The following is a 12715-nucleotide window of genomic DNA, read 5'->3' as shown; positions in this document are numbered from 1 at the left end:
AAGATTCCTCCCTGGCCTCATTTATTTTCCTTTTAATCTTCATTCTGCTGGATTCATTTGTGCTGCACTCTTCATTTTACCCCATCAAAATTGTCCATTTCATCTTGCTGATCCTTTGGGTTTAGTGATAATCTCTTCATCTATCTATAGATCTGAAATGTAATTTCCTCTTTGCTCCCCTAATGTGTTTTATGAGGCGACCTTTTATATTTATGTCGTGTAATGATTGTATATTATTATATCTTATATATTATGTCGTGTATTCAGCTGGAGCTTAACTTGGTACAGAGCAGGAAGTGGATGCAAACCTAATTTCTGCCAGACAGTTTTGTCTGTCTTTCCCTGGGGTGGCTAGGTGGTGCAGTGGCTAGTGTTGCTGGGAATGGAGTCAGGAAGACCTGAATTCAAATCCGCACTCAGGTCATTGCATCCGACCCTGGGCAAGTCACCAGACCCATTTTGCTGGTTTTCTAGTAAAATGGAGACCATGACTACAGCTACTTGGTTTGTTGTGAGTTACTATTTGTAAAAGGTGCTTAGCAAGCAGCTGGCACATAGTAGGTGCCTTTTTAGAATGATATTTTTCCTGAAGAGGAACTTTGTGCTGGGGAGTTGAAGCTCTCAAGGTCGCACCTGGGCTTCATTTAGACCAAAGCAAAGCTCCGTGACCTACGGCTTCCCCCGGCACCCGGCCGGGAGGCGGGGGCGTGGCTGGGGAGGGGCCGCGGGGACCCGGAGGGGAAGGGGGAGGGGAGAGGAGGAAGAGGAGGGAAAGGAAGAAGAGGAAGGAGCGGAGGCGGCGGCTGCTAGCAGGCCATGAGCGCACTGCGGCTGCTGCGGCTGCTACGGCCCGCGCCGGGGGTGCCGAGGCCCGGGCTGCCGCTGCGGGACGCCGGCGCCCGGGCCGCGGCCTGGGTGGGCCGCTCGTGGCCGTTTCCGCCGCAGCGAGCCATGAGCCAGTACTGCACGGAAGAGCGGGGCCGCCCGCGCTCCGCCCAATACCGCGTCTACTTCAGTGAGTACCGGCGCCGCAGCCACCGCGGCCTGTACCCCGGGCCCAGCCGATAGGCCCTGCCCGGGGCTTCCGCCCCCGCCCCCCCTCCCGAGCCGGGGGCGGGGCCGGGGACTGCCCCCGCAGAGGCCCCGCCTCCCGCAGGGCCCCGCCTCCCTCCCGGCCTAGGCCTCCCGTGCCCTCCCCGCCTCTCTCCTCTCCTCCCTCCCACCTTCTCTTCCTTCTTTTTCCTCTCCTCCCTCCTTTCTTCTCCCTCTCATTTCCCCTCACCCCCACCTCTTACATGACCAGCCCTCCTTTTAACCCTCGCATTACAAGCACCCTCCCTTCCAAAGTACCCCCGTCTAGTGTTGCACGACTCTGTATTTATACCCCTTCCATTTACTCTGCACGCCCTTAGGCTCCCTCCCCCCTCCTCTCCTCCCCACCTCCGCCCTCCTCCGGGCTTTGCGGCAAGGTCACGCCGTCCCTAGGACCACCTTGGTGGGTTCCCCGCTGCCCTCCCCGAAGCCCTGCCGAGCTGCTCTCTTTACCCAGGGAGACGCCGTTAAGAGCTGATTGTCCCTCCCCAAGCTACTTAGCGGCATAGAAATCACTCAGGGAATTAAAAGACTGCCAGGTTGAAAAGATCCGGGCTAGGGATTAGTTCCCAGTTTTTCTCCTGGGCTTGGGGGCAGGGGCCAGCTTTCTTTTGGGAAAGGCTGCTTGAACAGAGGGGTCACATTCCTTTTTTTGGGGGGAAGGGGTGTTCACTGCAGAGATGAAGGCGTGATGGCAACTCTCTGATCTCCAGTTTTTAAGCTAGACTAATATAGACAGCGCATGAAGTCAATTCTGTGCAGTCTGCCAACCTCCCTGGAAGGAAAGGATGTGAAATTCATCAGAAATATGTATAATTTCCTATTTTATAGGCTCTGTGATGCTGTGACATGCTTCTGTTGTTTTCACAGCACAATTTACCAGATAAAAAGGGAGTAAGGGGAGAAGAAGTAGGTAGAAAGAGGAGCGTAATAGTCTTGCCTCCTAATAAGGGGTATGAATTTTTTAAAAATTGGGTTAATGATTTCACTGGGGGAAACTACTAACGAAAATCAGCCCTACTCTGTAATTTTAATAGTCTTAGACTGGGACACAGAGGTTAAGTGACTTGTTCTGTCAGGGTCATACCTCTTGGCAGAGCCAAGATTTGACCCTTCATCTTCCTTAGGAAGCTGGCTTTTTTGTCCAATTTGCCATCTTGCCTCTCTTGGGGGTCACAGACTGAGGGTTTATCTATTTGTGTGAGTTGCCCCTTAACTGAAAAAATCTTAGGGCTGTAAGAGACCATAGAGATCATTTGGTGGTAGGCCAGGATTTAGAGTTGGAAAGGATTTTAGAGATAATCCAGCCGCATTTGAAGAAATTGAATTAGAAGTTAAAGTATTTGCCCAAGGTCACAAACTAATTTATGCCAGATTTAGGGTAGGAACTGATGTCTCTGGCTGGTTCTCTTGCTTTAAAAAAAAATCTTGATAGTATGTTCTTGTTGTGGAGTAAAAACAGTGACTGTTGCGGTTTTATTTGGATGCAAATCATTTACATTGGTATCCTTGTTTGGTGAAGGTTGCCCAAATGGATAGGAAGAAGTACACAGACTTTGTTTTTCTTGGGGGTAGGGGAGGGGACAGTTTTCTGAGATTTTAATGAATGGATTATGTCGCAAAAATGTAATGAGTTAGTTTTTTGACACTGAGAATATATTCCACAGAAGCAGTATTATTGTGGTTGGTGTCTCAAATTGTCCTATTTGCCTTAGCACATATTGAGTGCCTAATAAATCCATCCATCCATTCTTCCTTCCTTCTATCCATCCATCCATCACACATTTAAATACTGTGGGTTTGCAATAAAATAGCAAACACCATTGTAAAGTTACAATACAAACAACACTTATAAATTAAAAATACAAAAAAAGACTATAAAATAATCTTAAAATTTTGACTCAATTGCTGTTTTTTTTTTTTGAAGAAAGGCTGATTTAATTAGTGGGAAACAGATGGAGATTGGTGTAGATTATGAAGAATTTCAGATATTTTGAAAGGTTTATGAGGTGGTCAAATTTCATTTCTTATTTCTGGTTTTCCTTTTCTTCCTGTCAGACATTACCAACACTCCTCTTAGCTTACCAGCTATGATTAGGGTCATTTTTTTTTTTTTTGCCCCAGCAGAATGAAGTAAGATTTCCTGAGTTAACCAGGAGGGAGATGGGAGAGCAGGGTGAGGAGGATGTTAAAGAGGATGTGATTGTTCATGTGAGAACGAGATTACCTGAGAAAAAAATCAGTTGAGCAGTGAGCTGAAGAAGATAGGAAAATATGTGGACCATGACATTTTCTGCCTGGGCGAAGAAAGGAGCTAGCTAGTGGGGGAAAAATGTTGGGTCAGACAGTTCTTCATATTAGCTACCACCAGATGGTGCTGTTGGTTCAGTACAGCTTTGTTGCTGTGCGGTGTTCTGTACCTCAAGGTGTTTTTAAGTAGTTGGAGGGAGTAGTTGTCCTCGCACAAACTTTAGGTGTTTGTAACTTACAATGCTTATATACTGTATTGTGATGCAACTTTAAACTCATTTCCACAGGAAAAGCACTGCTTCCATAAGGAGTATTTTTTTAAAAAAAGATTTAAAATAGAAATATTTCTCACATCCAGGAATATTTTTCTTGAAAGGATAATGGAGTAGGAGGTAGAAAATTTTAGAACTATAAGTGGTTTTACTTACACTGTTATTTAGAATAATTGCTAAATGGTCTGCTTTCTGCTTTGTATTAGTACTGAATTGCCTATATGGAAGTCATATTAACATGAGGTACAGTGCCCAAGCACATACTAGGTACATAATAAATGACTAATTGAAAAATAACCGTACTGGGAAACAAAGTACTTTGACTGATGCAAATTGTTGTCTTGGACAGTTTCTCTGTGTTTTACTTTTTTAAGTTAAAAAAGTTTCTTTTTCATTGTGACTTTACTGATCATTAACAAAAACAAATATTTCAGCACATAAAGGAGAATGAGAGACTCATATCAGAAACTAGGAACTTCTGTCAGCTCTGTTTCCTTTTTTAGAAGTATATACACAGCAACAAACTACTTTATTTGTGTTCCTTTCTGTGCTTTTAAGTTTTCTTTTGTGCATTAAAAAGTCAGGCTTTTTTTTTTTGGTTGTTATTTTATCACAGCCTACTAATCTACCATCACAAGGTCCTCCATCCCAACAGAAGCCCTTCCTTGTAACAAATAGGTATAGTCCAGCATTGCCACTTCGGAGAATGCATATCCTATTCTGTATCTCTAGTCCAGTTACTTTGCAAGGCGTTGAGAAGTATTTTTCATCATCCTGCTTTGAAGTTGCTATTGTTTGCTACTTTGATCAGAGTTCTGAAGTCTTTCCAAATTCTTTCCTTTCATGTTATCATTGTTATTGTGTAAATTTTTCTCTTTCTGCTCATTTCACTTTATTTCAGTTTGTATGGGTCTTCCTAAATTTCTCAGAATTGATCATATTTCTCATTTCTTGTGTTGTAATATTGTTCCATTACATTCATATACCCAATTGATGGGTACCTCTTATATTTGCTGTTCTTGGTATTACAAAAAGCAGTGCTTTAAATATTTCTGCACACTTGGGTCAATTAATCAACAAGCTTTTATTAAGCACCTAATGCATTTCAGGCATTGGGGATATAAATACACAGATTGAGAAAATGGCTACTGGTTCTTTCCCTCTGTTCTTGCTCTTCTTGGAACATAAGCCTAATATAGTAGTATTTCTTGGTCAAAGGTTTTGTTTTATTTAGTGACTTTTTTGGGTATAGTTCCAAATTGTTTTCTAGCATGGTTAGACCAATATCAATGTTGCCCTAAATATACTTGTTTTCCCAAAGTGCCTCCAAAAATTGCTCTTTTCCTCTTTTGCCATCTTTGCTAATCAGATAGGTATGAGGTGAAACCTGAGAGTTGTTTATAATTGCATTTTTCTGATTATTAGTGATTTGAAGCATTTGTTCATATGGTAGTTAATACTTTGTATTTCTTCATTTCTTCATTTCGTATTCATATCCTTTGGTCACTTATCTGTGGGAGAATATATATATATATATGTATGTATGTATATATATGTATATATATATATATATATATAATTTTACATAAACAAGTCCTTTTTATTTGCCCTTCTTTCTCAAAATGTATGGAGAAAGCAAAGTTACCATTTAATTAACTCTTTACCTCTACCAAGTATTATTTTTTTCCTAGAAATTTTTCAAGGAGTTTATGAGTCTTTAAACATTAAATTTCAGCATTCATCATCTTCATCAGAACCCATTACTTTTCTTCTGTTGAACTTAACTGTTATTTTCTTTTCTGTTTGCTGGCTTACTTTTTCAAGAATTTCTGTCAGTCCTTGCTGTGATACCTTTCCACTTATCTGCCCATATCTTGCCTTCTGTATGAGGTAGTTTTCTACTGCTTTGGCCTTTTCTGACTTTACAAGTACTAGATTACTTAACCTGGCCCATGCTGGCTGATCCAGAACTTGAGCCAGAATATTGGTTCTCATCTCTGCTTCCCTGTGTTTTGCCTCCTGTTGTGCTGGGTCACCGGAAGAGTCCCCGTGCTTCACCTGCAGTTCAGCCAGCCTCTGCTTCCGCAGGGCCTCCGGGTCTTTGTCTGCCATGGTGGGTCTAGTGGGGTGGAAGATGAGCTAACTAAATAGCACCAAGGAGGGAATATATATTATATATATATTTTAAATGAAGTGTCCTGTTGTCCCCTAAGCATGTTTGTCTGGTTGTTACATTGTACTGTCTTGTAATTGTGAAATCACAATGGAGTTAGAATTTATAGAATCATAGATTTAGAGCTAGAAGGGGCATGTGAGGCCATTGAGGGTAGCCTTCTCATTTTACAGATGAAGAGACTGAGGTACAGAGAAGTTTGCTCAGGGTCACATTTATTCAGTGGACTAGATGGGATTTCAACCCAGATGGGATTTTCTCTCTCCAAATCCAGAGCCCTGTTCATTACTGCTGTCATTCATGAGGCTAAAGGCCTAGCCCTGCTCATCCGTGACTTCTTGGACATATTGCTTGGGATTCTTGCCTGGAAATTCTCTGTTTAAAATCACTTTAGGTTTCTCTTTATGGCTAGGGAGAATGATATTTCCTACACTTAGGATGTTTATTATTAGCTTTTGATTATCTATAAGAGAGTAAATGACATGTACAATCCAAAAGTCATTTTTTCATTGGCCTTGTACCACAGCACCTAGGTAGCTAGGGGCATAGTGAGTAGACCACTAGGCTTAGAGTCAGGAAGACCTGAGTCCCGATTTGGCTTCAGAATCCTACTAGCTGTGGGACCCTGAAGAAGTCACTTAACCCTATTTGTCTCAGTTTCCTCATCTGTAAAATGAGTTGGAGAAGGAAATGGCAAATTGCTCAAGTATCTTTGTTAAGAAAACCCCACGTGTGGTCATGAAGAGTCAGACACAACTGAACAACAGAGGCTTTTTATTCCTCAAAGATTCTATGAGAGCCATATCATAAATTGGGAGCTGACAGACATTCTGGTGGTTCCCATCCGTTTCTAGTATGCAGATTCCTTTGTTGTCTTGTTTAGTTGTTTCAGTTGTGTCTGACTCGTGACCCCACTGGATCCCACTGGGGAAAAAAAAAGAAACAGGGAAACAAAAAAGCTCATGTCATATTTGCATAGTCAAGCAGAACAAGTACCCATATTACCTGCATCCAAAAATGTCTTTCTCATCCTGCCTATGAGTCTGTCATCTTTTCTCTCAGGACTCAGGTAGCATTCCTCATCATTAGTTCTTTGGAATCGGATTGATCATTGCACTGATCACAATTTTCAACTCTTTCAGAATTGTTCATTTTGGCAACATTGATGTATGTTACTGGGTAAGTGGTTCACTTTACATCAGTTCATGTAACTCTCCTCAAGTTTCTCTGAAATCATCTCTGTCTTCGTTTCTTATAGAACAGTAGTATTCCACTAAAATTAGATAATGTAATTTGTTCAGCCATTATCCACTTGTTGAAGGGCATCCTATTAGTTGCTGGTTCTTTGTCACTACAAAAAGATTTGCTATAAATATTTTTATACAAATAAAATATTTTTTTTCTTTGATCTCATTGGGACATAGGCCTACTAATTGTATTATTGGGTCAAAAGGCAAACACAGGTTGGTAACTTTTGGGGAATAATTCTAAATTGCTTTCAGGAACTGCCGGACCAATTCACGTCTCTTCCCGTAATGTGCTTGTTTCCAGAATCCCTTCTAACATTTTTTAGTCGCTTTTTTGGTCAGCTTTGCCAATCTGACGGTTGTGAGGTAGAACCTCAGAGTTGCTTTAATTTGCATTTCTCTAATTATTAGTGCTTTGGAGCAGTTTTTTTTTTCTCATGGCTATAGACAGTTTGGTTTTTTTTCCCCCTTGAGAGTTGCCAATTTGTTATCCTTACATCATATATCTGTTGTAGAATGGCTCTTATTCTTATAACTTTGAATCAATTCTATATATATCTTAGAAATGGGATCTTTATCAGAGAAACTTTCTACAATTATTGTTTTCCCACTTAACTTTCCTTTCTTATCTTAATTGTATTGGATTTGTTTATTAAAAAATTCATTAATTTTATGTAATCAAAATTGTCCCTTTTATCTTGTGTAAACCTCCCATTTCTTTGTTTAGTTATGATCTTTTCCCCTATCCATACATCTGGAAGGTAATTGTTCTTTCTTTCTCTAATTTGTGATGTGACTTTTTATACCTGGGTCATGTATCCACTTGGAGCTTATCTTGGATTAAAGTATTGGTGTAAAACCTAATTTCTACCACTGTACTGTCCAGTTTTCACAGCAGTTTTTGTCAAAGACTGAGTCTTTTTGCAGTAGCTGGGTTTATTGAACCCTAGGTAGCTGGATTCATGTGTTTCTGCTAGACCCACTTCCTTCCCACTTTTTTTTCCATTATCTCCCTTGAGATTCATGACCTTTTCTTCTTCTAGATGAATTTTTAAATAATTTTTTCTAGCTCTATAAAGTAAGTAGTTTGATCAGTATGGTACTGAATAAATTAATTAACTTAGTAGTATTGTCATTTTTATTATATTGGCTTGGTCTCCATGAACAATTACTATTTCTCTAATTATTTAGGTCTATATTTCTGTAAAGTGTCTTGTAGTTGTATTCATATAGTTCTTGTGTGTGTCTTAGTAGGTGGATTCCCATGTATTTTATACATGATGTTATTTTAAATGGAATGTGTCTCTCTCTTCCTTTTGTGTTTTATTATATGGTAACATACAGCAACCTTGATGAATTATGTGGGTTTATTTTATATTCTGCAGCTTTGCTGAAGTCCTTAATTGACCTGTGTAGATACTGGTGGAGCATGTTGTCTCTTGCTACGAGACTGGCCCGTCTTTTCAGGTTGCACAGCTTTACCTTGTTTGTTCTGTGCAGTTTTTCAGTGGTCACTTTAATGCATTTTATCTACCATGTGCTTCTGTCACCTTTTGCACGCCCTATAACATTCATTCTCTACAAACTGTGGTATTCTTTGACCAGAATGACAAAAACCTACTAAGCATTCATTAGCTTTTTAAAAAAATGTGTTTTATTAATTACACAAAACAAAGCAACAAGTGGTTTATTAATTACACAAAGCAACAAAGACCAAGTTTGACACGTGCCTAATGCCACCTGTGTAGTTTACCACTAGGGGGAGATACATTTCATTATCCATATACTAGTGTCAAGCTTGATTATTGCATTAACCTGAATTTTGACGTCTTTTAGGGCAGTTAGTTATATTATTGCAGTCATTATGGGTAACGTTTTCTTGGTTTGCCTTTTTTCCCCTCAGTTTGCATGTTTCTTTGAAGTCTCCATATTTTTTGTGTTTTTTTTTTTTGGCTATGTAACAATATTCTGCCACATTCACACACTACATAGTTTATTCAACTACCCCCCAAAAGATAAACCACTTGAGCAGTTTTCAGAAGATGTAATGCAGATGAGCCACAGAAATATGGAAAAAAAGGCTTGCTGTTAGGGTGCAAATTAAGGTGAAAGAAAAATTGTTAATGTAATGATAGAGAATGGTTAATACCAAATGTACCTGCCACTCCTTAAATGATCCTAGTAATGTCAGAATTTCAGTAATGTCATTGCATTACTACTCTTGAGATATTTGCTCCCCATTAGGGGGAGCTGAACCACACCTAAGTCCTCCCTCTCCATCTTACCTTGTAAAGGAACTTAGCTTGAGCTGGATTTCCTAATGTCCTGTTCATTGAGATTTATGGTGAGTTAAACGAAGGGTAAATTAACCAGAATAAGTGGTTATTCTTGCCCAGATTGCCAAGGGCAATCAGGATCTCATGACCAGGTCTTGCTACATAATGTGACCCCCTCCCTCTTTTCTCCTAAAACTCTGAGAACCTTTTCCTGTGAGTCTGCTGGTGGGACGTGCTCTAGAGTGGCCGGTTTGCTGCTCTGTTATTCTGATTAAAGAAGCCTTATTCTTCCACTTGTGAGTTTGATTTATTTCAGAACTTGACAAAGGTGATTTACCTCATACCTAGAAAATTAACAGAGGTAATAAAAGACAAGTACCGTGATCAATACTGGAGGGTCTGTGGGTGGACTGGAACTCTGTGAATTGGTCCAGCATTCTGGAAAATAATTCAGAACTGTTAGAAAAGTGACTTAATTGTTTATTCCCCTGACCCAGACATGTTGGTGCTGGCCATTTTATCCCATGCAGGTCTGTGGACAGAGAAAAATGTTCCATATATCCTCATTTCTTTATAACAGTGCTTTTGGTGGTAGCAAGGAAATGAGAACAGAATGGGGGCCCATCGATTGGGAAATGACGAGATAAATAGGGCATGCACGGTTTGTTGCAGTCCAGCCGGATAGCGAGCTTCTGATCATCAAAGCTGAAAGTGACTGCCCCCTCCCCTAATTTCCTGTGGGTTTTGGGTCTTTTCTTTGCTCTTACCCCATCCTGCCCTGGCATCGTTCTTCTTATTCTCCCCACCCTCCACTCTTCACCCCATTATAAGCTCATTAAATCCGCAGCTGAAAGGGGCCTCCTTGGAGGCTGTCTAGTTCAAACCATTCACTTTGCAGGCAAGGAAACTGAGGTTAGTGATGTGCTGAAACTCACGCTGGTGGTACACATCAGAGGCAGAATTTGAATCCAGGGCCTTTGATTCCAAAGCCAATTCTCTGTCTCATTTTCTCTTACTTTGTGAGCTCCTTGAGGGTTATTCACTTGGCTCTTTTTCATCCTTATCTTTCTAGCACCCGGCACACTGCTGTGCACATAGTAGGTACTTAATAAATGTTTATGGATGATTTGTTGAGAAGTGTTTGATTCTCCTCTCCATTATTTCTCTTTTGTTGGAGTAGAGTGGGCTAGAACATGTGTAAAATGCCCACCACAACTCTGAACTCTGGAGAATATTGCAGACCACCCTGATAAGATGGTCTCTTTCTCATCATTATCCCTGGCCTGTCAAGAGTAGCCATTCTTTCAACTGCCTTCCTTTTCATGGTGTTGTCATTGGCAGCAAGATAAAAAGCCAAGAAGTAGCTTGATCCTTTCACCACTATCCTCCTTGTTAGTTTAAACATTTGTAAGACTGAATTTGAAAACTATGTTAAAAAATTAATTGGAGGGAAACATTCCCTAAATCGAGAAATTCCAAAGTTAAAATATTCTAGGACACAAATTTAGGCCTTTCATTTTTATGATTTGCTAATTAAAAGTATTGTTTTTAAAAAGTCTATGCATTGATGGTATATAGGATGTATTTCTTAGCCCACAATTTCAAGGAAAAAAAATTGGGATCATTAAAGATATTTCAGACTTGATGTTTTGTGGTCATATCCTCTCCTATGGGGTGATCCGGAGAGTTATTTGCAAGATTGTTCTTTGGAATATTATAGCACCTCCACTTGTACCTTTCTTCCTTTTTCTCTTCATGTGGATTCTGGGAGGACAGATGGCTCCCTAACGCATAAGTCTCCTCTAAGGTCATGGATATGTGCTGCCATGGAGGGAACAGCCACTCTCATGAAATTACTTACCTACTAAAGCTTTCCAGCCATTTACATCAGTTTTAATTCAGTTCACTTGGAAGTGAATGAAGTGCTGTCTCCTCTCCAATATTTCAAATCACTTAGTTAATAAACATTTATTAAATACCTATTGTGTGCCAGGCACCATGCTAAGAGCTGGGGGTACAAATGCAAGTTAAAAAAATGAAAAGACAAGGGCAGCTAGGTGGCACAATGGATAGAGCTCCAGCCCTGAAGTCAGGAGGACCTGAGTTCAAATGTGGCCTCAGACCAGACACTTGGCACTTACTAACTGTGTGACCCTGGGCAAGTCACTTAACCCCAATTGCCTAAAAGTTAAAAAAATAAAAATTAAAAAAAAAGAAAAGACAGTCTCTGTCTTTAAGGAGCTTATAATTTAATAGAGAAAGACAACAAACAAAAGGAAACTGAAAAAGGCAGGGTAGGTGCCCACTATTCTGTGCTTCAGTTTCTTTGTAAAATATGGCTACAAATAGCACCGACCTCCCAGGGTTGTTGAGAAGCTCAAATGAGATGGTAAATGTAAAGCACTTAGCAGTAGTAAGCTCTATATAAATGTTTGTTGTTGTTGTTATTATTATGATTATTATTATCCAGCCCGGAGTGGGTAGGAATGGTATGGAGAACATCCAGAGAAGTCCAAAAGCAGTGCAGCTGTTGGGAAATGGGAAGAGACTGTGTTGCGCACCCTCCTCAGAGGCCCTAGAGCTCATGGTCCTACTGTCTAGCCAGAAGGTCCATTGAGGGGCAGAGGGCACTGAGGAGATGTGAGTACCAGGCAGATTCAATCAGTTGGGCTTTTATACATTCTGGCTGGGCCATTGAGGTACTTTTTCAAACTCTGGTTTGATTTACCATTTGCATAGGATTTCTGCCATGGAGCTGTATGTGATGGGGCTGAATGAAAGATTTGGAAACGGGCCATTGCTTTGTTATGAGTTGCTTTCTAACTGAGCAGGTTGGAGCAGATTTTTAAAGCTGGCCTTAACTTCCAGAGAACAGTGTTTTGAGTAAAAATGTTCATTGACACACATCAGTTCCTGATGGCTTAGACATAGGGTGTGGTCCTCAGTTTTTAATGGGTTTTTTTTTGTTTGTTTTTATCTTGCAGAGCATGTAGCTGGTCACTACATCTCCCCTTTCCATGACATTCCTCTGAAGGCTAAATCTAAAGAGGTATTACTTTTAATTATTTTGGGGTTAAAAAGACTGTCCTAACAGCATCAAGGAACAGATTCGGATGTATATCTCCCCTTTCCATGACATTCCTCTGAAGGCTAAATCTAAAGAGGTATTACTTTTAATTATTTTGGGGTTAAAAAGACTGTCCTAACAGCATCAAGGAACAGATTCGGATGTACAGAGAAGATTATAACAAGACCACAAGATTGGGAAGTACTGCTAAGGTTTAAGAAGGTGGACGGTAAGGTCTGGAATATAGTCCCATGACAGGATAATTGAAGATAGTAATCTCTAGGAGAAGGTCTGTCAAAGGAATAAGGGGTAGGGGAGGAGTTCCTAGAATTTGCTAT

The 12715-nt window shown here is 40.4% G+C and overlaps 1 protein-coding gene and 1 pseudogene across 3 annotated transcripts in view; one reads left to right on the top strand and one right to left on the bottom strand.

The window, feature by feature from the left end:
* The first annotated feature begins 801 nt into the window (after positions 1 to 801).
* Positions 802 to 12715, top strand: part of PPA2 (inorganic pyrophosphatase 2) — a 117411-nt gene continuing 105497 nt past the window's right edge. For all 3 annotated transcript variants that reach the window (XM_020974746.2, XM_020974747.2, XM_020974745.2), the window contains exons 1-2: positions 802 to 1015; positions 12295 to 12359. In XM_020974746.2, the coding sequence (XP_020830405.1) occupies positions 817 to 1015; positions 12295 to 12359 (264 nt within the window). In that variant the 5' untranslated portion in view covers positions 802 to 816. The remainder of the gene's footprint in view (positions 1016 to 12294; positions 12360 to 12715) is intronic.
* On the bottom strand, positions 5346 to 5814 carry LOC110199797 (programmed cell death protein 5 pseudogene; annotated as a pseudogene).

Source organism: Phascolarctos cinereus, unplaced genomic scaffold, assembly GCF_003287225.1.
Source record: "Phascolarctos cinereus isolate Bilbo 61053 unplaced genomic scaffold, phaCin_HiC Scaffold_9;HRSCAF=440, whole genome shotgun sequence".
Taxonomy (NCBI): Eukaryota; Metazoa; Chordata; class Mammalia; order Diprotodontia; family Phascolarctidae; genus Phascolarctos; species Phascolarctos cinereus.
The sequence above is the reverse complement of the archived record's forward strand: the minus strand, read 5'-3'. Positions and strand labels throughout refer to the sequence as shown.